The sequence below is a fragment of the Bombina bombina genome, chromosome 5 (assembly GCF_027579735.1).
Source record: "Bombina bombina isolate aBomBom1 chromosome 5, aBomBom1.pri, whole genome shotgun sequence".
NCBI lineage: Eukaryota > Metazoa > Chordata > Amphibia > Anura > Bombinatoridae > Bombina > Bombina bombina.
In genome coordinates, this window is record NC_069503.1 from 13261536 (window position 1) to 13285689 (window position 24154).

The following is a 24154-nucleotide window of genomic DNA, read 5'->3' on the forward strand; positions in this document are numbered from 1 at the left end:
TATTAAACAACATTTTGAGCTTGTTGGTATCGTTTTGTATTATTCCAATTTTTTAAATTTTAGTTTGCCCCGGGGATATTGGATTTCTCTGGCATTTATTTCTTTATTTGCGTACATCATCAAGGGTATGTGTGGTACATAGCATTAAGAACATTAATAACCAAGATTACCATATGTAGATAAGTCTACAACTTATAATATTATCCAAGTCAATAAGTAATATAACTTATTTCTATATAGAATGCACCTGATAATACTTATGGAATCTAGTAGAATTAGTGTGAACACACATATAAAACTATATATATAGATATAACCATATAGAAAGATGGATATATATGTAGATGAATAAAAGTAAAGACATTAAGATCACTTATATGATGTTAGTGATGGTTTATCAATAGTGACACCTTCTATAACGCATATTATTTCCTTGGCATGTGCATATCCGAAATTATATAGATTACCTAACTAAAATTACATAATTCATTCCTAAATGAGTGAAGTTTAGGTTATGAATATGTAGTGGTGGAACCTCAAAGAGTTTTATTATATTTCATATGTATATATTATATATACTTGGTCATACAGCTTCGGAGGACTATTTGATTCGATCGATAACTTCCCACATCCTAGAAAATATGTTGTTAGTCTAACACCTTTATTTGGTCGCTGCATGGATTGTCCAGAATTGACGTGTGAAGAGCAAGAAGAGAGATATAGAGAGATATAGACGTTATGTGGTTCAGGTATATGGTCTTAGTAGAAACATACATCAAGCCTCAAACAGTGTTATGTTTGTCACTCACTAGTGAGCAGGCGATATGTAAATATAGTGTTTACACTATTGAGGAGGTACAGTGCAAATAGATCTAAAAATAGATCTACCAAAAAGCATGTCTGTCTATGTGTATAGCATTATATACACTTTTAGAATTATGGTTTGCCGTTAATGGTCTTAGTCAGATGTTGATATTTAGAAGGTGTGCTAGATCTTCCTTATGATTTAGACCTTTAGGATAAAGACAGTCTAGATTAAATATCCATTTTGGTTCAGCAACAAGGAGTCTTTTTTCGTGCTCACCTCATCTCCAGTTATTTTTTATTTTCTGTATTCCTAAATACTTGAGACTTTTCACATTGCCTTGGTGTTTAAGTGTGAAGTGGTGTTTCTACATTGTTTTTGTCAATTAGAAGTAGGTGTTTGCCTCAATGTTTGCCCAATGTATTTGTCAGGGTTTTTTCCCTGTTGTGTTTGCCATGTGCTGCTGGCAGCCATTTTACTCACCTCTCTTCCTGACTATGGTGCATTGTGGGGGATGCTGCTCAATTCCTGCACTTTTATGGCCAGACTGGTGTGCATCATCCATGTGAGACAGGATGCAGTCTCAGAATTGTGATGTCATCACTTATTATTTAAAGGGCCTCTGTTCAGTATGCTTTGCCTTTGCACTGTCTCAGACCTGTTTGTGAGAGCTCCTGTGTATTACCTGGCTGCCTAACGTCCTTCCTGGTTCCTGATCCCTGGCTTGTTCCTGACTCTGCTGTTTTCCTTGTTCCTGATTCCGGCTCGTCTGACTATTCGCTTTGGCTCCTGACTCGGCTCGTCTGACTACCAGCTCTGGTTTTGACTCCTGGCTTGTTATTTGACTTGTGGACTTTTTATTATTTTTTGCTATTAATAAAGGTGTGATTATTTTTGCACTTCTCGTCCCAGTCTGATTCCTGGCACCCTGACATTACGCAAAGGCCATGAATCCTGATGGTGCTAATAATCCACCTTTACCTGCCATCATTTCCAGGATGGATGAACAGGATCCCCACTTAGATCAATTTGCACTAGCCCTGCAAACCCTGCTGACTCGCACTGCACATTTGGACCAAAGTGTTCCGCAAGTTATGGCTGCTCCTGTTTCCGCTGCTGCACCTATGCCTACCAGGAGCATGTCCGGTTCTGCACCTCTACCTCAGCGATATGGAGGCGATCCTATTCAGTGAAGAGGGTTTTTGAACCAGGTGGGCATTTACTTCGAGATGTTACCTCAGGCGTTACTCTCTGACACAGCTCTTGCCTGGGCTAATCCCTTGTGGGAGACTAATAAACCTGTGATTTCAAATTACCCTGAATTTGTGGCCTCCTTTCGAAGGTTATTTGATGTTCCTGCTCGCTCCTCTTCTGCTGCTAAACGACTTGTGTCGTTTCAGCAAGGTACAAGATCTGTTGCTCAGTATGCTATTGAGTTCCGTACGCTTGCCGCAGAGGTAGGTTGGAACAATGAAGCCCTTGTTGCCGCCTTCTTTCATGGGCTTTCTGATGCGATTAAAGACAAAGTTGCTGCCAGAGATTTACCAGAGGATCTCGAGGCATTGGTGTCTTTTTTGATCCTAATTGACATCAGACTCAGAGAGAGGCCCTCTTTCAAGGAGCGCTTGCGTAAGCCTCCTGTTACGTTGTCTCCTACGTGTTCGTTCCCACCCATGCCTCCCTCTCCTCCCATGCCTCCTGGTCCCGAGTCACCAGGTACTGCTGAGCCAATGCAGCTGGGATTCACGCGTCTCTCCGCGGTGGTGAGGGCCTTTAGGAGGAGTAAGGGGCTCTGCCTCTATTGTGGGTTACAGGGTCACCTTTTGAAGTCTTGTCCTACACGGCCAGGAAACGCTCACACCTAAGGTCCTGTTGGGGGCAGACCTTGGGTGGTTTATCCTCATCCCCGGAACCACTTAAGGAGAAACCTTTGGTCACGGTTGTCCTTTCCTGGGTGGACTCCTCCATAGTTACTCAGGCTCTTGTTGGCTCCGGTGCTGCGGGCTATTTCATTGACAGTGCTTTTGTATCAAAGCACTCCATTCCTGTTTTGCCTCTGTCCATACCGCTTGCTATTGAGGCCATTGATGGCAGGCCCCTTCAGCCCGCACTCGTTACTCACGAAACTGCTCCATTGTCCATGGCTGTTGGGGCTCTTCATTTTGAATCTCTCCAGTTCCAGGTGATAAACTCTCCGCATTTTCCAGTTGTTCTGGGTTATCCCTGGCTCCAAAAGCACAATCCCAGTCTTGACTGGCGCAGGTCCGAAATTTTGTCGTGGTCCCCGCAATGTATTTCCACTTGTCTTCGGAAACCAGTTAAAGTCTTGTGGACTTCTTCTGTATCTCAATTGCCAGAGGAGTACCGAGAATTCCTAGACGTGTTTGACAAGGTGTGTGCCAGTACGTTGCCTCCTCACCGGTCTTACGATTGTGCCATAGACCTGCAACCCGGAGCCATTCCTCCTCGGGGCCGGGTGCACCCTCTGTCTGTTGCAGAGAATTGTGCTATGGAGGAGTATGTTGCTGATGCTCTGTCGCGGGGGATCATCCACAAATCCTGCTTTCCTGCAGGGGCTGGCTTCTTCTTTGTGAAGAAAAAGGATGGCGAGTTAAGACCATGTATCGATTATAGGGGTCTTTATCGTCTTACCATTAAGAATGCTTACCCTATTCCGCTTATTACGGAACTCTTTGACCGCCTCAAGGGAGCTACGGTCTTTACTAAACTTGATTTGAGAGGAGCGTACAATCTCGTTAGGATTAAGGAGGGCCACGAATGTAAAACAGCATTTAACACCAGGAGCGGACATTATGATTATCTTGTAAGGCCCTTTGGCCTATGTAATGCTCCTGCTGTTTTTCCGGAATTTATTAAATGATGTCCTACGCGATATGTTGGAACAGTGTGTTGTGGTGTACTTAGACGACATCCTCATACACTCACCCACACTTGAGGCTCATCGTTCTGATGTTACACGGGTTCTTCAGAGACTATGTGAGAATGGTCTGTTTTGTAAACTCGAGAAATGTGAGTTCCACCAGACTCAAGTAACCTTCCTAGGTTATGTTATCTCCGTTGCAGGGTTCTCCATGGATCCTCCTGACAAGTTATCTGCAGTTCTGCAGTGGCCTCGCCCAGTTGGTCTTCGGTCTATTCAACGTTTTTTGGGGTTCGCCAATTACTATAGTAAGTTTATTAAAAACTTTTCTTCCTTGGTCAAACCTATTACAGACATGACCCGTAAAGAGAATGATCCACTCCATTGGTCATCTACTGCTATTAAGGCCTTTGATAGTCTTAAGACTGCCTTTGCTGCCGCTCCAGTTCTGGCTCATCCTAACCCTGTCCTGCGTTTCATTCTTGAGGTCGATGTGTCTGAGACTGGAGTAGGTGCCCTCTTGTCTCAACATCCCACGCCTGACAGTTCCTTGCATCCGTGTGGTTTCTTCTCTAAGAAATTGTCTCCAGCGGAGTGCAATTATGAAATTGGCGACAGGGAATTACTGGCCATAATTTTGGCACTTAAGGAATGGAGGCATCTTCTCGAGGGTACTAGCGTGCCAGTGCTCATTCTTACTGACCACAAGAATTTAACTTATCTATCTGAAGCAAAACGTTTGTCGCCCCGACAGGCCAGATGGGCGCTATATTTGTCTCGGTTTAATTTTGTGGTCTCCTACCTGCCTGGTAGTAAGAATGTTAGGGCTGATGCCCTCTCTCGACAATTTTCGCCTCTGTCCAAGGAGGAGTCTGTACCTACTCCTGTTATACCTCCTGACCATATTTTGACTACCATACGTACTAATTTGACTTCTCCCTTGGGGGAGGAGATCCTGGCTGCACAAACCAATGCACCTCCTGAGAAACCTAGTGGTAAGTGTTTTGTTCCTGAGAATCTTCAAACTAAACTTTTGCACACTTACCACTATCCTAAAGCCGCAGGTCACCCAGGCAAGAACCAAATGATTTGGTCTGTCACTCGACAATTCTGGTGGCCAGGTCTTCGTTCTGATGTTGCTGCGTATGTTGCCTCCTGCTCAGTTTGTGCACAGAATAAGACTCCTCGACGTCTTCCTGTGGGTCTTCTTCAACATATTGTTAATGGTGAGCGTCCTTGGACACATCTTTCCATGGACTTTATTGTCGAGCTCCATGTTTCCAGTGGCAATACTTTTATCCTTATGGTGGTTGACCATTTTTCTAAAATGTCACATTGCATTCCCTTGATGAAGCTGCCTACCGCTCAGGAGCTTGCTTCAATTTTTGCCCGGGAGGTCTTCCGTTTACATAGATTACCCAAGGAGATAGTGTCGGACCGGAGTAGCCAGTGTGTCTCCAGATTTTGGCATTCCTTTTGTGCTCCAATGGGGATCCAGCTTTTCTTCTCCTCGGCATATCACCCTCAATCCAATGGGGCTGCGGAACGGTCTAATCAAGCTCTGGAACAGTTCCTCCATTGCTATGTCTCAGATCACCACAATAATTGGTCTGAACTGTTACCTTGGGCAGAGTTTGCTCGTAATAGTGCTATTAATGCTTCCTCCAAGTTATCCCTGTTCATGGCGAATTATGGGTTTCAACCATCCTTGTACCCGATTCATTCGTCTCCGGGTATTCTGGCTTTGGAGGAGCATCTCCGGCAACTCCGTTCCACGTGGGTGCAGATTCAGGATTGCCTTCATCGTTCTATGCAGCGCCAAAAGTTCCAGGCTGATCGTAGGCGTCTGCCCGCACCTTCCTACCAGGTTGGTGAGAGAGTTTGGCTGTCCTCCCGCAACTTGAACCTTCATGTGCCTTCCAATAAATTGGCTCCCTGTTATGTTGGGCCTTTTCGAATACTCCGACGGGTTAATCCTGTGGCCTACGCTCTTGACTTACCTCCTGCTATGAGCATCTCCAATGTTTTTCATGTCTCCCTCTTGAAACCATTGGTTTGTAATCGGTTTACCACTGTGTTGCCTCGTCCCCGTCCTATCTTTGTTGACAACCATGAGGTCAGCAGCATTATTGACTCTCGTATGTCCAGGGGCCATGTACAGTATTTGGTTCACTGGAGGGGCTATGGTCCGGAGGAGCGTTCTTGGGTTCCCTCCTCTGATGTTCATGCTCCCGCCCTCCTCCGTGCCTTCCATGCCCATTTCCCCAATAAGCCTTTTGTCCTCCCGCGGGGGAGGGGTCGTTGAGGGGAGGGTACTGTCAGGGTTTTTTCCCTGTTGTGTTTGCCATGTGCTGCTGGCAGCCATTTTACTCACCTCTCTTCCTGACTATGGTGCATTGTGGGGGATGCTGCTCACTTCCTGCACTTCCCTTTTATGGCCAGACTGGTGTGCATCATCCATGTGAGACAGGATGCAGTCTCAGAATTGTGATGTCATCACTTATTATTTAAAGGGCCTCTGTTCAGTATGCTTTGCCTTTGCGTTGTCTCAGACCTGTTTGTGAGAGTTCCTGTGTATTACCTGGCTGCCTGACATCCTTCCTGGTTCCTGATCCCTGGCTTGTTGCTGACTCTGCTGTTTTCCTTGTTCCTGATTCCGGCTAGTCTGACTATTCGCTTTGGCTCCTGACTCGGCTCGTCTGACTACCAGCTCTGGTTTTGACTCCTGGCTTGTTATTTGACTTGTGGACTTTTTATTATTTTTTGCTATTAATAAAGGTGTGATTATTTTTGCACTTCTCGTCTCAGTCTGATTCCTGGCACCCTGACAGTATTGTAGCTCACATGGGCATTGTATAAGGTATATTACCCCCTTATCTTGACACCTAATAAGATCTTTGATTGCAAATTTAAACTTTGTGTTACTAGAAATAAAGTGACTGACTTTTGTCCCGCACCTACAAGCTTTACAGATTGGGCACATTTACACATTTTTTACTCGATTATTTCTATTTAAGGTGAGCTAGGACACCTGTGTTTTAGAGCGACATAAGTATTTTCCCTAAGCGCTTCATCTCACAAAATATAAATCACTGCATACATTACAATAAGGCTCACAAAAATCATAACGTACAAATCATAGAAAATGATTAAATGTGATACTAAAATAAAAAAATGTGCAGTAAAAATGCGTATTGCTTAGTCATATTTACCGCTATAGTGAAAATGTTATTTTATGGAAACATTCAAATTTCTATTGAAATAATGCAGAAAAAAAAAAAAATACAAGAAAGTGCACAGGAACTACACTGCACATCCAAAAAATGATGTGAAATTTGTATTTGTAAAATGTGAAGCGTATTGTCTCCTTTATTGTAAAATGAGTTTCCCTTCTTCTGCAAGTGGGCATGAACAAGGACGCTCTATGGAAGTAGCTTAACTCTCTCAACAACATCTGGCGCAATCTTTAAGCGTTTTTCTCTTGCACTTCTCTCTATTTTTCTCAGAAACTAAAAGGAGGAAAAATTCTGTCAAAATGCTTAAAACACTTATTACTTTCATAGAAATGCACATGCATCAATAAATAGAAGTGATTTAACATACATAGCGCTAGATTACAAGTGGCGAATTTGTGCAACCTAAACGGATTTTATTAATTTAACGGCATAGCACCTCATAAAGGGACAAATTAATCACCAGGATACCAAGTATACAAGGCAATGCCACTTTTAATAGCTGATTTACCAGTGATGTACAAGTAAATGTCTAGAGCTTCAAAATCTTTTACTTTCAAGCTGCAATACACGGGCAAACTCGACTGCTCTAGTCTTTTACTTTCCAGCTGCAATACACGGGCAAACCCGACTGCTCTAGTCTTTTACTTTCCAGCTGCAATACACAGGCAAACTCGACTGCTCTAGTCTTTTACTTACAAGCTGCAATACACGGGCAAACTCGACTGCTCTAGTCTTTTACTCTCAAGCTGCAATACACGGGCAAACTCGACTGCTCTAGTCTTTTACTCTAAAGCTGCAATACACGGGCAAACTCGACTGCTCTTGTCTTTTACTTTCCAGCTGCAATACACGGGCAAACTCGACTGCTCTAGTCTTTTACTTTCAAGCTGCAATACACGGGCAAACTCGACTGCTCTAGTCTTTTACTTTCCAGCTGCAATACACAGGCAAACTCGACTGCTCTAGTCTTTTACTTTCCAGCTGCAATACACGGGCAAACTCAACTGCTCTAGTCTTTTACTTTCAAGCTGCAATACACAGGCAAACTCGACTGCTCTAGTCTTTTACTTTCAAGCTGCAATACACGGGCAAACTCGACTGCTCTAGTCTTTTACTTTCAAGCTGCAATACACGGGCAAACTCGACTGCTCTAGTCTTTTACTTTCCAGCTGCAATACACGGGCAAACTCGACTGCTCTAGTCTTTTATTTTCAAGCTGCAATACAAGGGCAAACTTGACTGCTCTAGTCTTTTACTTTCAAGCTGCAATACACGGGCAAACTCGACTGCTCTAGTCTTTTACTTTCCAGCTGCAATACACAGGCAAACTCGACTGCTCTAGTCTTTTACTCTCAAGCTGCAATACACGGGCAAACTCGACTGCTCTAGTCTTTTACTCTAAAGCTGCAATACACGGGCAAACTCGACTGCTCTTTTCTTTTACTTTCCAGCTGCAATACACGGGCAAACTCGACTGCTCTAGTCTTTTACTTTCAAGCTGCAATACACGGGCAAACTCGACTGCTCTAGTCTTTTACTTTCCAGCGGCAATACACGGGCAAACTCGACTGCTCTAGTCTTTTACTTTCCAGCTGCAATACACGGGCAAACTCAACAGCTCTAGTCTTTTACTTTCAAGCTGCAATACACAGGCAAACTCGACTGCTCTAGTCTTTTACTTTCAAGCTGCAATACACGGGCAAACTCGACTGCTCTAGTCTTTTACTTTCAAGCTGCAATACACAGGCAAACTCGACTGCTCTAGTCTTTTACTTTCCAGCTGCAATACACGGGCAAACTCGACTGCTCTAGTCTTTTATTTTCAAGCTGCAATACAAGGGCAAACTCGACTGCTCTAGTCTTTTACTTTCAAGCTGCAATACACGGGCAAACTCGACTGCTCTAGTCTTTTACTTTCCAGCTGCAATACACGGGCAAACTCGACTGCTCTAGTCTTTTATTTTCAAGCTGCAATACACGGGCAAACTCGACTGCTCTAGTCTTTTACTCTAAAGCTGCAATACACGGGCAAACTCGACTGCTCTTGTCTTTTACTTTCCAGCTGCAATACACGGGCAAACTCGACTGCTCTAGTCTTTTACTTTTAAGCTGCAATACACGGGCAAACTCGACTGCTCTAGTCTTTTACTTTCCAGCTGTTATATACGGGCAAACTCGACTGCTCTAGTCTTTTACTTTCAAGCTGCAATACACGGGCAAACTCGACTGCTCTAGTCTTTTACTTTCAAGCTGCAATACACGGGCAAACTCGACTGCTCTAGTCTTTTACTTTCCAGCTGCAATACACGGGCAAACTCGACTGCTCTAGTCTTTTACTTTCCAGCTGCAATACACGGGCAAACTCGACTGCTCTAGTCTTTTACTTTCAAGCTGCAATACACAGGCAAACTCGACTGCTCTAGTCTTTTACTTTCAAGCTGCAATTCACGGGCAAACTCGACTGCTCTAGTCTTTTACTTTCAAGCTGCAATACACAGGCAAACTCGACTGCTCTAGTCTTTTACTTTCCAGCTGCAATACACGGGCAAACTCGACTGCTCTAGTCTTTTATTTTCAAGCTGCAATACAAGGGCAAACTCGACTGCTCTAGTCTTTTACTTTCAAGCTGCAATACACGGGCAAACTCGACTGCTCTAGTCTTTTACTTTCAAGCTGCAATACACGGGCAAACTCGACTGCTCTAGTCTTTTACTTTCAAGCTGCAATACACGGGCAAACTCGACTGCTCTAGTCTTTTACTTTCCAGCTGCAATACACGAGCAAACTCGACTGCTCTAGTCTTTTACTTTCCAGCTGCAATACACGGGCAAACTCGACTGCTCTAGTCTTTTACTTTCAAGCTGAAATACACGGGCAAACTCGACTGCTCTAGTCTTTTACTTTCCAGCTGCAATACACGCGCAAACTCGACTGCTCTACTCTTTTAATTTCAAGCTGCAATACACAGGCAAACTCGACTGCTCTAGTCTTTTACTTTCCAGCTGCAATACACGGGCAAACTCGACTGCTCTAGTCTTTTACTTTCCAGCTGCAATACAAGGGCAAACTCGACTGCTCTAGTCATTTACTTTCAAGCTGCAATACACGGGCAAGATAGACTGCTCTAGTCTTTTACTTTCCAGCTGCAATACACGGGCAAGCTAGACTGCTCTAGTCTTTTACTTTCCAGCTGCGATACACGGGCAAACTCGACTGCTCTAGTCTTTTACTTTCAAGCTGCAATACACAGGCAAACTCAACTGCTCTAGTCTTTTACTTTCAAGCTGCAATACACGGGCAAACTCGACTGCTCTAGTCTTTTACTTTCAAGCTGCAATACACAGGCAAACTCACTGCTCTAGTATTTTACATTCCAGCTGCAATACACGGGCAAACTCGACTGCTCTAGTCTTTTACTTTCCAGCTGCAATACACGGGCAAACTCGACTGCTCTAGTCTTTCACTTTCAAGCTGCTATACACAGGCACACTCGACTGCTCTAGTCTTTAACTTTCAAGCTGCAATATACGGGCAAACTCGACTGCTCTAGTCTTTTATTTTCAAGCTGCAATACACGTGCAAACTCGACTGCTCTAGTCTTTTACTTTCCAGCTGCAATACACAGGCTCACTCGACTGCTCTAGTCTTTTACTTTCAAGCTGCAATACACGGGCAAACTCGACTGCCCTAGTCTTTTACTTTCAAGCTGCAATACACAGGCAAACTCAACTGCTCTAGTCTTTTACTTTCAAGCTGCAATACACGGGCAAACTCGACTGCTCTAGTCTTTTACTTTCAAGCTGCAATACACAGGCAAACTCACTGCGCTAGTCTTTTACTTTCAAGCTGCAATACACGGGCAAACTCGACTGCTCTAGTGTTTTACTTTCAAGCTGCAATACACGGGCAAACTCGACTGCTCTAGTCTTTTACTTTCAAGCTGCAATACACGGGCAAACAAGACTGCTCTAGTCTTTTACTTTCAAGCTGCAATACACGGGCAAACTCGACTGCTCTAGTCTTTTACTTTCAAGCTGCAATACACGGGCAAACTCGACTGCTCTAGTCTTTTACTTTCCAGCGGCAATACACGGGCAAACTCGACTGCTCTAGTCTTTTACTTTCAAGCTGCAATACACGGGCAAACTCGACTGCTCTAGTCTTTTACTTTCAAGCTGCAATACACGGGCAAACTCGACTGCTCTAGTCTTTTACTTTCCAGCTGCAATACACGGGCAAACTCACTGCTCTATTCTTTTACTTTCCAGTTGCAATACACGGGCAAACTCACTGCCCTAGTCTTTTACTTTCCAGTTGCAATACACAGGCAAACTCGACTGCTCTAGTCTTTTACTTTCAAGCTGCAATACACGGGCAAACTCGACTGCTCTAGTCTTTTACTTTCAAGCTGCAATACACAGGCAAACTCAACTGCTCTAGTCTTTTACTTTCAAGCTGCAATACACGGGCAAACTCGACTGCTCTAGTCTTTTACTTTCAAGCTGCAATACACAGGCAAACTCACTGCTCTAGTCTTTTACTTTCAAGCTGCAATACACGGGCAAACTCGACTGCTCTAGTGTATTACTTTCAAGCTGCAATACACGGGCAAACTCGACTGCTCTAGTCTTTTACTTTCAAGCTGCAATACACGGGCAAACAAGACTGCTCTAGTCTTTTACTTTCAATCTGCAATACACGGGCAAACTCGACTGCTCTAGTCTTTTAATTTCCAGCTGCATTACACGGGCAAACTCACTGCTCTAGTCTATTACTTTCAAGCTGCAATACACGGGCAAACTCGACTGCTCTACTCTTTTACTTTCAAGCTGCAATACTCGGGCAAACTCGACTGCTCTAGTCTTTTACTTTACAGCTGCAATACACGGGCAAACTCACTGCTCTAGTCTTTTACTTTCCAGCTGCAATACACGGGCAAACTCACTGCTCTTGTCTATTACTCTAAAGCTGCAATACACGGGCAAACTCGACTGCTCTTTTCTTTTACTTTCCAGCTGCAATACACGGGCAAACTCGACTGCTCTAGTCTTTTACTTTCAAGCTGCAATACACGGCAAACTCGACTGCTCTAGTCTTTTACTTTCCAGCGGCAATACACGGGCAAACTCGACTGCTCTAGTCTTTTACTTTCCAGCTGCAATACACGGGCAAACTCAACTGCTCTAGTCTTTTACTTTCAAGCTGCAATACACGGGCAAACTCGACTGCTCTAGTCTTTTACTTTCAAGCTGCAATACACGGGCAAACTCGACTGCTCTAGTCTTTTACTTTCAAGCTGCAATACACAGGCAAACTCACTGCTCTAGTCTTTTACTTTCCAGCTGCAATAAACGGGCAAACTCGACTGCTCTAGTCTTTTATTTCAAGCTGCAATACACGGGCAAACTCGACTGCTCTAGTCTTTTACTTTCAAGCTGCAATACACGGGCAAACTCGACTGCTCTAGTCTTTTACTTTCCAGCTGCAATACACGGGCAAACTCGACTGCTCTAGTCTTTTATTTTCAAGCTGCAATACACGGGCAAACTCGACTGCTCTAGTCTTTTACTCTAAAGCTGCAATACACGGGCAAACTCGACTGCTCTTGTCTTTTACTTTCCAGCTGCAATACACGGGCAAACTCGACTGCTCTAGTCTTTTACTTTTAAGCTGCAATACACGGGCAAACTCGACTGCTCTAGTCTTTTACTTTCCAGCTGTTATATACGGGCAAACTCGACTGCTCTAGTCTTTTACTTTCAAGCTGCAATACACGGGCAAACTCAACTGCTCTAGTCTTTTACTTTCAAGCTGCAATACACGGGCAAACTCGACTGCTCTAGTCTTTTACTTTCCAGCTGCAATACACGGGCAAACTCGACTGCTCTAGTCTTTTACTTTCCAGCTGCAATACACGGGCAAACTCGACTGCTCTAGTCTTTTACTTTCAAGCTGCAATACACAGGCAAACTCGACTGCTCTAGTCTTTTACTTTCAAGCTGCAATTCACGGGCAAACTCTACTGCTCTAGTCTTTTACTTTCAAGCTGCAATACACAGGCAAACTCGACTGCTCTAGTCTTTTACTTTCCAGCTGCAATACACGGGCAAACTCGACTGCTCTAGTCTTTTATTTTCAAGCTGCAATACAAGGGCAAACTCGACTGCTCTAGTCTTTTACTTTCAAGCTGCAATACACGGGCAAACTCGACTGCTCTAGTCTTTTACTTTCAAGCTGCAATACACGGGCAAACTCGACTGCTCTAGTCTTTTACTTTCAAGCTGCAATACACGGGCAAACTCGACTGCTCTAGTCTTTTACTTTCCAGCTGCAATACACGAGCAAACTCGACTGCTCTAGTCTTTTACTTTCCAGCTGCAATACACGGGCAAACTCGACTGCTCTAGTCTTTTACTTTCAAGCTGAAATACACGGGCAAACTCGACTGCTCTAGTCTTTTACTTTCCAGCTGCAATACACGCGCAAACTCGACTGCTCTACTCTTTTAATTTCAAGCTGCAATACACAGGCAAACTCGACTGCTCTAGTCTTTTACTTTCCAGCTGCAATACACGGGCAAACTCGACTGCTCTAGTCTTTTACTTTCCAGCTGCAATACAAGGGCAAACTCGACTGCTCTAGTCATTTACTTTCAAGCTGCAATACACGGGCAAGTTTGACTGCTCTAGTCTTTTACTTTCCAGCTGCAATACACGGGCAAGCTAGACTGCTCTAGTCTTTTACTTTCCAGCTGCGATACACGGGCAAACTCGACTGCTCTAGTCTTTTACTTTCAAGCTGCAATACACAGGCAAACTCAACTGCTCTAGTCTTTTACTTTCAAGCTGCAATACACGGGCAAACTCGACTGCTCTAGTCTTTTACTTTCAAGCTGCAATACACAGGCAAACTCACTGCTCTAGTATTTTACATTCCAGCTGCAATACACGGGCAAACTCGACTGCTCTAGTCTTTTACTTTCCAGCTGCAATACACGGGCAAACTCGACTGCTCTAGTCTTTCACTTTCAAGCTGCTATACACAGGCACACTCGACTGCTCTAGTCTTTAACTTTCAAGCTGCAATATACGGGCAAACTCGACTGCTCTAGTCTTTTACTTTCAAGCTGCAATACACGGGCAAACTCGACTGCTCTAGTCTTTTACTTTCCAGCTGCAATACACAGGCTCACTCGACTGCTCTAGTCTTTTACTTTCAAGCTGCAATACACGGGCAAACTCGACTGCCCTAGTCTTTTACTTTCAAGCTGCAATACACAGGCAAACTCGACTGCTCTAGTCTTTTACTTTCAAGCTGCAATACACGGGCAAACTCGACTGCTCTAGTCTTTTACTTTCAAGCTGCAATACACAGGCAAACTCACTGCGCTAGTCTTTTACTTTCAAGCTGCAATACACGGGCAAACTCGACTGCTCTAGTCTTTTACTTTCAAGCTGCAATACACGGGCAAACTCGACTGCTCTAGTCTTTTACTTTCAAGCTGCAATACACGGGCAAACAAGACTGCTCTAGTCTTTTACTTTCAAGCTGCAATACACGGGCAAACTCGACTGCTCTAGTCTTTTACTTTCAAGCTGCAATACACGGGCAAACTCGACTGCTCTAGTCTTTTACTTTCCAGCGGCAATACACGGGCAAACTCGACTGCTCTAGTCTTTTACTTTCAAGCTGCAATACACGGGCAAACTCGACTGCTCTAGTCTTTTACTTTCAAGCTGCAATACACGGGCAAACTCGACTGCTCTAGTCTTTTACTTTCCAGCTGCAATACACGGGCAAACTCACTGCTCTATTCTTTTACTTTCCAGTTGCAATACACGGGCAAACTCACTGCCCTAGTCTTTTACTTTCCAGTTGCAATACACAGGCAAACTCGACTGCTCTAGTCTTTTACTTTCAAGCTGCAATACACGGGCAAACTCGACTGCTCTAGTCTTTTACTTTCAAGCTGCAATACACAGGCAAACTCAACTGCTCTAGTCTTTTACTTTCAAGCTGCAATACACGGGCAAACTCGACTGCTCTAGTCTTTTACTTTCAAGCTGCAATACACAGGCAAACTCACTGCTCTAGTCTTTTACTTTCAAGCTGCAATACACGGGCAAACTCGACTGCTCTAGTGTATTACTTTCAAGCTGCAATACACGGGCAAACTCGACTGCTCTAGTCTTTTACTTTCAAGCTGCAATACACGGGCAAACAAGAGTGCTCTAGTCTTTTACTTTCAATCTGCAATACACGGGCAAACTCGACTGCTCTAGTCTTTTAATTTCCAGCTGCATTACACGGGCAAACTCACTGCTCTAGTCTATTACTTTCAAGCTGCAATACACGGGCAAACTCGACTGCTCTACTCTTTTACTTTCAAGCTGCAATACTCGGGCAAACTCGACTGCTCTAGTCTTTTACTTTTCAGCTGCAATACACGGGCAAACTCACTGCTCTAGTCTTTTACTTTCCAGCTGCAATACACGGGCAAACTCACTGCTCTTGTCTATTACTTTCAAGCTGCAATACACGGGCAAACTCGACTGCTCTAGTCTTTTACTTTCCAGCTGCAATACACGGGCAAACTCGACTGCTCTAGTCTTTTACTTTCCAGTTGCAATACACGGAAAAACTCGACTGCTCTAGTCTTTTACTCTCAAGCTGCAATACACGGGCAAACTCGACTGCTCTAGTCTTTTACTTTCAAGCTGCAATACACGGGCAAACTCGACTGCTCTTGTCTTTTACTTTCAAGCTGCAATACACAGGCAAACTCGACTGCTCTAGTCTTTTACTTTCCAGCTGCAATACACGGGCAAACTCGACTGCTCTAGTCTTTTACTCTCAAGCTGCAATACACAGGCAAACTCACTGCTCTAGTCTTTTACTTTCCAGCTGCAATACACGGGCAAACTCAACTGCTCTAGTCTTTTACTTTCAAGCTGCAATACACGGGCAAACTCGACTGCTCTAGTCTTTTACTTTCCAGCTGCAATACACAGGCAAACTCGACTGCTCTAGTCTTTTATTTTCAAGCTGCAATACACGGGCAAACTCACTGCTCTAGTCTTTTACTTTCCAGCTGCAATACACGGGCAAACTCACTGCTCTAGTCTTTTACTTTCTAGCTGCAATACACGGGCAAACTTGACTGCTCTAGTCTTTTACTTTCAAGCTGCAATACACGGGCAAACTCGACTGCTCTAGTCTATTACTTTCAATCTGCAATAAACGGGCAAACTCGACTGCTCTAGTCTTTTACTTTCAAGCTGCAATACACGGGCAAACTCGACTGCTCTAGTCTTTTACTTTCAAGCTGCAATACACGGGCAAACGCGACTGCTCTAGTCTATTACTTTCAATCTGCAATACACGGGCAAACTCGACTGCTCTACTCTTTTACTTTCCAGCTGCAATACAAGGGCAAACTCGACTGCTCTAGTCTTTTACTTTCAAGCTACAATACACAGGCAAACTTGACTGCTCTAGTCTTTTACTTTCAAGCTGCAATACACGGGCAAACTCGACTGCTCTAGTCTTTTACTTTCAAGCTACAATACACAGGCAAACTCACTGCTCTAGTCTATTACTTCCAAGCTGCAATACACGGGCAAACTCGACTGCTCTAGTCTTTTACTTTCAAGCTGCAATACACGGGCAAACTCGACTGCTCTAGTCTATTACTTTCAATCTGCAATACACAGGCAAACTCGACTGCTCTAGTCTTTTACTTTCCAGCTGCAATACACAGGCAAACTCGACTGCTCTAGTCTATTACTTTCAATCTGCAATACACGGGCAAACTCACTGCTCTAGTCTTTTACTTTTCAGCTGCAATACACAGGCAAACTCGACTGCTCTAGTCTTTTACTTTCAAGCTGCAATACACAGGCAAACTCGACTGCTCTAGTCTTTTACTTTCCAGCTGCAATACACGGGCAAACTCGACTGCTCTAGTCTTTTACTTTCAAGCTGCAATACACGGGCAAACTCGACTGCTCTAGTCTTTTACTTTCAAGCTACAATACACAGGCAAACTCGACTGCTCTAGTCTTTTACTTTCAAGCTGCAATACACGGGCAAACTCGACTGCTCTAGTCTTTTACTTTCAAGCTACAATACGCAGGCAAACTCGACTGCTCTAGTCTTTTACTTTCAAGCTGCAATACACAGGCAAACTCGACTGCTCTAGTCTTTTACTCTCAAGCTGCAATACACGGGCAAACTCGACTGCTCTAGTCTTTTACTTTCCAGCTGAAATACACGGTCAAACTCACTGCTCTAGTCTTTTACTTTCCAGCTGCAATACACTGGCAAACTCGACCTCTCTAGTCTTTTACTTTCACGCTGCAATACACGGGCAAACTCGACTGCTCTAGTCTTTTACTTTCAAGCTGCAATAAACGGGCAAACTCACTGCTTTAGTCTTTTACTTTCAAGCTGCAATACACGGACAAACTCGACTGCTCTAGTCTTTTACTCTCAAGCTGCAATACACGGGCAAACTCGACTGCTCTAGTCTTTTACTTTCCAGCTGCAATACACAGGCAAACTCACTGCTCTAGTCTTTTACTTTCCAGCTGCAATGCACGGGCAAACTCGATTGCTCTAGTCTTTTACTTTCAAGCTGCAATACACGGGCAAACTCGACTGCTCTACTCTTTTACTTTCCAGCTGCAATACACGGGCAAACTCGACTTCTCTAGTCTTTTACTTTCAAGCTGCAATACACAGGCAAACTCGACTGCTCTAGTCTTTTACTTTCAAGCTGCAATACACGGGCAAACTCGACTGCTCTAGTCTTTTAATTTCAAGCTGCAATACACGGGCAAACTCACTGCTCTAGTCTTTTACTTTCAAGCTGCAATATACAGGCAAACTCGACTGCTCTAGTCTTTTACTTTCAAGCTGCAATACACGGGCAAACTCACTGCTCTAGTCTATTACTTTCAAGCTGCAATACACGGCAAACTCGACTGCTCTAGTCTTTTACTTTCCAGCTGCAATACACGGGCAAACTCGACTGCTCTAGTCTTTTACTTTCCAGCTTCAATACACGGGCAAACTCGACTGCTCCAGTCTTTTACTTTCAATCTGCAATACACGGGCAAACTCGACTGCTCTAGTCTTTTACTTTCAAGCTGCAATACACGGGCAAACTCACAGCTCTAGTCTATTACTTTCAAGCTGCAATACACGGGCAAACTCGACTGCTCTAGTCTTTTACTTTCAATCTGCAATACACAGGCAAACTAGACTGCTCTAGTCTTTTACTTTCAAGCTGCAATACACGTTCAAACTCACTGCTCTAGTCTTTTACTTTCAAGCTGCAATACACGGCAAACTCGACTGCTCTAGTCTTTTACTTTCCATCTGCAATACACGGGCAAACTCGACTGCTCTAGTCTTTTACTTTCAAGCTGCAATACACGGGCAAACTCGACTGCTCTAGTCTTTTACTTTCCAGCTGCAATACACGGGCAAACTCGACTGCTCTAGTCTTTTACTTTCAAGCTGCAATACACGGGCAAACTCGACTGCTCTAGTCTTTTACTTTCAAGTTGCAATACACGGGCAAACTCGACTGCTCTAGTCTTTTACTTTCCAGCTGCAATACACGGGCAAACTCGACTGCTCTAGTCTTTTACTTTCCAGTTGCAATACACGGAAAAACTCGACTGCTCTAGTCTTTTACTCTCAAGCTGCAATACACGGGCAAACTCGACTGCTCTAGTCTTTTACTTTCAAGCTGCAATACACGGGCAAACTCAACTGCTCTAGTCTTTTACTTTCAAGCTGCAATACATGGGCAAACTCGACTGCTCTAGTCTTTTACTTTCAAGCTGCAATACACGGGCAAACTCGACTGCTCTAGTCTTTTACTTTCAAGCTGCAATACACGGGCAAACTCGACTGCTCTAGTCTTTTTCTTTCAAGCTGCAATACACGGGCAAACTCGACTGCTCTAGTCTTTTACTTTCAAGCTGCAATACATGGGCAAACTCGACTGCTCTAGTCTTTTACTTTCAATCTGCAATACACAGGCAAACTCGACTGCTCTAGTCTTTTACTTTCAATCTGCAATACACTGGCAAACTCGACTGCTCTAGTCTTTTACTTTCCAGCTGCAATACACGGGCAAACTTGACTGCTCTAGTCTTTTACTTTCCAGCTGCAATACACGGGCAAACTCGACTGCTCTAGTCTTTTACTTTCCAGCTGCAATACACGGGCAAACTCACTGCTCTAGTCTTTTACTTTCACGCTGCAATACACGGGCAAACTCACTGCTCTAGTCTTTTACTTTCAAGCTGCAATACACGGGCAAACTCACTGCTCTAGTCTTTTACTTTCAAGCTGCAATACACGGGCAAACTCGACTGCTCTAGTCTTTTACTTTCAAGCTGCAATGCACGGGCAAACTCGACTGCTCTAGTCTTTTACTTTCCAGCTGCAATACACGGGCAAACTCGACTGCTCTAGTCTTTTACTTTCCAGTTGCAATACACGGAAAAACTCGACTGCTCTAGTCTTTTACTCTTAAGCTGCAATACACGGGCAAACTCGTCTGTTCTAGTCTTTTACTTTCAAGCTGCAATACACGGGCAAACTCGACTGCTCTAGTCTTTTACTTTCAAGCAGCAATACACGGGCAAACTCGACTGCTCTAGTCTTTTTTTTTCAAGCTGCAATACACGGGCAAACTCGACTGCTCTAGTCTTTTACTTTCAAGCTGCAATACACGGGCAAACTCGACTGCTCTAGTCTTTTACTTTCAAGCTGCAATACACAGGCAAACTAGACTGCTCTAGTCTTTTACTTTCAAGCTACAATACACGGGCAAACTCGACTGCTCTAGTCTTTTTATTTTCAAGCTGTAATACACGGGCAAACTCGACTGCTCTAGTCTTTTACTTTCAAGCTGCAATACACGGGCAAACTCGACTGCTCTAGTCTTTTACTTTGAGTGCTAGTAGCTTGCAAACAGGGAAAAAAGGAGCACGCCACTTGTAATCTGGTCCTTTGTGTGTAATAATCTGTAATATTCCTATTAGTTCTATGCATATCCATTCAATTTCTCAGTTGTTTAATACAGGATCACTGCATATTGACCATGTTCATGTTTTTTTTTGTTTTCAGGTATCACTTTATGGAACCATGAAGCCCTGAGAGAAGATGTGGCATCGAAATCCCAAGAGCAAACATCATTTGAAATCATAACATCTGATACTGTTTCTGACAAATCATCTGCTATGAATATTAATGCATCATTGGAGGCCAGTTTCCTTTGTGGTCTGGTAAGAGTTTCTGGATCAGCTACTTACATGAACAATACAAAGAAATCTAGAAACCAGGCCAGAGTCACTCTAAAATACTCAAGAACCACAAAGTTTGAGCAGCTGACTATGAACCATTTAGGTACCAAGAACATGACTTACCATGATGTGTTTGACAAAGGGACAGCCACTCATGTAGTCACTGGTATATTATATGGTGCACAGGCTTTCTTTATATTTGATCGAGATGTGTCCACATCAGAAAACACTCAGGATATAAAGGGAAATCTACAGATAATGATTAAAAAAATACCTTTAATTTCAGTTGACGGGCAGGGATCTCTGACCATGAATGATCAAGAGAGAGAACAGGTTAGCAAGTTTTCTTTAAAGTTTCATGGTGACTTTGCACTTGACAGGAACCCGGTAACATATGAAGATGCCATTGGAATCTATACCAGCCTCCCAAAGTTACTGGGAGAGAATGGGGAAAAGGCTGTACCTGTGAGAGTCTGGTTGTATCCCCTGAATAAACTGGACAACAAAGCTGCCCAGTTAGTTAGAGATATCAGTAAGAATCTTGTTTTAAAAGCTGAAAGTATTATCCAGCAAATGGCAGACGTGAACATGCAATGTAATGATCTGATGAGACATCCGGCTGCAGAAATCTTCCCAGATATGAAGAAGAAAATCAGACAATTTATGGAGCTGTGTGAGCAGTTTACGCTCTTCTTTCAAAAGCAACTTGCACAAACCTTACCCTCAATCCGTGGTGGTGGTTCTGAGGAAGTGGAACTAGTGAATATATTAACTAGTGTAGAACAATCTCCATTTGGAAAGGTCCATAGTGAAGATTTTTTAAGCCGTATAGAACAGGAGCTGAATGTTGTGAAAATGTATATGGAAGCATTACCAAATATCCAAGTTTCATCATCAGAAAGCACCATAAACGAAGTAGTGCTTGATACAAGAATTCAGCATGTAGTGTGCTACAATTTTTCTTCCTTAAATGAACAGGATCCATATCTAAGTGACTTGTATCATTGGCTCTCACATCAAAAGCAAAAATCAGAAAGTAATGTATATGAACAAAGGAACTTTATACCTTGGTTCAAGATTACAGATGTATCCAAAAAGGCAAGGAAATATATGAAAGTCTATCAACAATTTGCCAAGTTGAATGCATCTATTGCTGACATTAAATTTATTATCTCCTCAGTTCCAGACCAAAGCAACCCCGGAGTCTCTATTTTCCTATATGATAATGGAGAATTAGTGAGTTCACAGTTTGAGCCTCCAGCTAAACCTCATCTGCCTACTCTCAAAAGTAAGACCCATGATAGTATGGAACTCACTCTCATGCCAGCAGATTTTGGAAAAAAGTTTATAAAAAGTTACAATATACAATATAGATGTAATGAAAATGAGAGATGGAGCACTGTGAGAACAAAAGATGCTAATGAGACAGTCACAATCAGAGACCTGAAACCTAACTCAATATACCAAATTAGATACTCTGCTGTGTGCATTCCAGGACTTAGTGAAATTAATGATGATCTAAAAGATGAGAAAACCTGTCCAACAAGCCCACCTGCAGCAATAGAAGTTTTTCCTGAATCCTCCACACTTATCTTACATTGGAGGGAACCTACCATCATTGGTGATGGAGTAACAATAACAGAATATATAGTTGAATATAAAAAGGATGTTGACAATGGAAATCAGGGTTGGGTTGAAATAAAAACAGGAAAGAAAGAAGAGAAATGTACTATTGAAGGACTTAAATCAATGACACCTTACATAATCCGTGTGTCAGCTGTATGTGGGGATGATGGGCTCAGCGCTCCAAGTCATGAGATTAAAATTTCAACACAAAACAAAGAGGAATCTAACATTAAATATGAGGTTCTTAAGGAAAGCATTTCACTGTCACAAGGAAAACCTTCAGTATATGTGCTATCAACTGATATAATTGAATCTGGGTATCGGCAATACAGTTTAGGAAAAGTAAACACCGCTATGACAAATAAAGTGATATTGTTAGTAGGAGCCACAGGTACAGGAAAGACAACACTGATCAATGGAATGGCCAACTACATCCTGGGAGTAGATTGGAATGACAACATTAGATTTAAACTTGTACATGAGGTAACAAATATGTCTGAAGCTCATAGCCAAACTTCTCTTGTCACAGCGTATCAGATGAATTATAAGAAAGGGTATAAAATTCCCTACAACCTCACCTTGATAGACACTCCAGGTTTTGGAGACACTCGTGGTATAGACCAGGACAAAAAGATCACAGAAGCCATCCATGCATTCTTTACAACTGACAGCAAGATTGACCAGATTGATGCTGTGTGCTTTGTAGTTCAAGCTTCTTTGGCTCGTTTAACACACAGCCAAAAATACATTTTTAATTCAGTCTTTTCTATCTTTGGAAAGGATATCAAGGACAATATACTGATTCTTATAAACTTCTCAGATGGAGAGAGACCCCCAGTACTGGAGGCTATAAAAACTGCTGACATCCCCTACTCTCATGACAGCAATGGAGACCCGGTTCACTTCAAGTTTAATAATTCAGCTCTGTTTGCTAATAATCAGACAAGTAACATGAGTTTTAATCAGATGTTCTGGGACATGGGCACACACAGTATGAAAACATTCTTTACATCATTAAATCAAATGCAGACTAAAAGTCTTAAACTGACCAAGGAAGTTCTTAAAGAAAGGAAGCAGCTTGAGGTCACCCTACAGGCTTTACACCCACAGATCAAGTCTGGGCTTGTAAAACTGGATGAAGTCAGGAAAATAAAGGTAGCCTTACAGCAGAACAGAGATCTAATGGAAGCCAATAAGAATTTTGAGTTTGAGGTAACAGTAACTATACCAGTACAGGAAGCCATAAGTGATCATTTTATAACTAACTGCCAGCAATGTCACTTCACCTGTCACTATCCCTGTTTTATTGCTGATGACAGCCAGAAACATGGATGTTATGCTATAAGTGATGGGTATTGTAGAGTTTGCCCTAATAAATGTGTCTGGTCGGTTCATTTTAACCAAAAGTACAAGTGGAAATATGAGGAGAAAACGGAGACAAGAAATTATGAAGATATAAAAAAGAATTATGTAAAAGCTTCTGGAGAGGTCATGACAGCAGAAAATGTATTTAAAGAGCTACAGAATGACTATTGTGGTGTGAGACAAGCGGTGCTGAATCTGATAGAGAAATCCTCACAGAGTCTGAAAAGACTTCGTGATATTGCTTTAAGACCAGATCCAATGAAAACCACAGAATACATTGACCTGATGATACAGTCTGAGCAGCAGGAAGCTAAACCAGGATATCAGGAGAGGATCAAGTCACTGAGTGATGTCAGAGAGACAGCCAAGATAATAGAGAAGATTGAGAGGGGTGAACCATTACTGCCAGAGGAACAGGAACATCACAATAAAAGTAAATTGCAAGGGGTTGTCAAGTATTGCAAAAAGGCGGTTAATTTTTTTAGCCGTTAGATTACCTGTGATTGCCCCTTGTATGTAAAGGAAGAAACTGACATAATAGAGAACTGACTGCGTATAATAGAGATGTGTATCTGTTTAAACAAAACAAAATCCAAATCAATGCGCAAAGACATTTAATGAAATCATCAGTATTCATTTGTTTAATACTTACCTTAACGTGATCTGAAGGGCGCGCTAACCCGATCCTCTTCTTGCCAGAGCACCGGCCGTGCTAACAGGAGGCTTAGCGCGCTCGGCTATTAGTGCAGGTCCTGGGAACCGAGAGCGCTACTCCTGCTGTTAGTGCAGCCGGGGCTCTGGCAAGAAGAGGATCGGGTTAGCGTGCTCTCCAGATCAGGTTACGGTAAGTATTGTAGCTACAGGTGAAACATAAACAATCAAATATCCCTGAATATTCGGAGTGAAAATTTTATTT

The 24154-nt window shown here is 43.0% G+C and overlaps 1 protein-coding gene across 1 annotated transcript in view; it reads left to right on the top strand.

Moving 5' to 3' along the window:
* LOC128659672 (uncharacterized) overlaps positions 1–23730 on the top strand; it is a 56848-nt gene extending 33118 nt beyond the window's left edge. Inside the window, exon 3 of the mRNA XM_053713241.1 lies at positions 20072–23730. Coding sequence (XP_053569216.1) covers positions 20072–23730 — 3659 coding nt within the window. The remainder of the gene's footprint in view (positions 1–20071) is intronic.
* Positions 23731–24154: the final 424 nt, after the last annotated feature.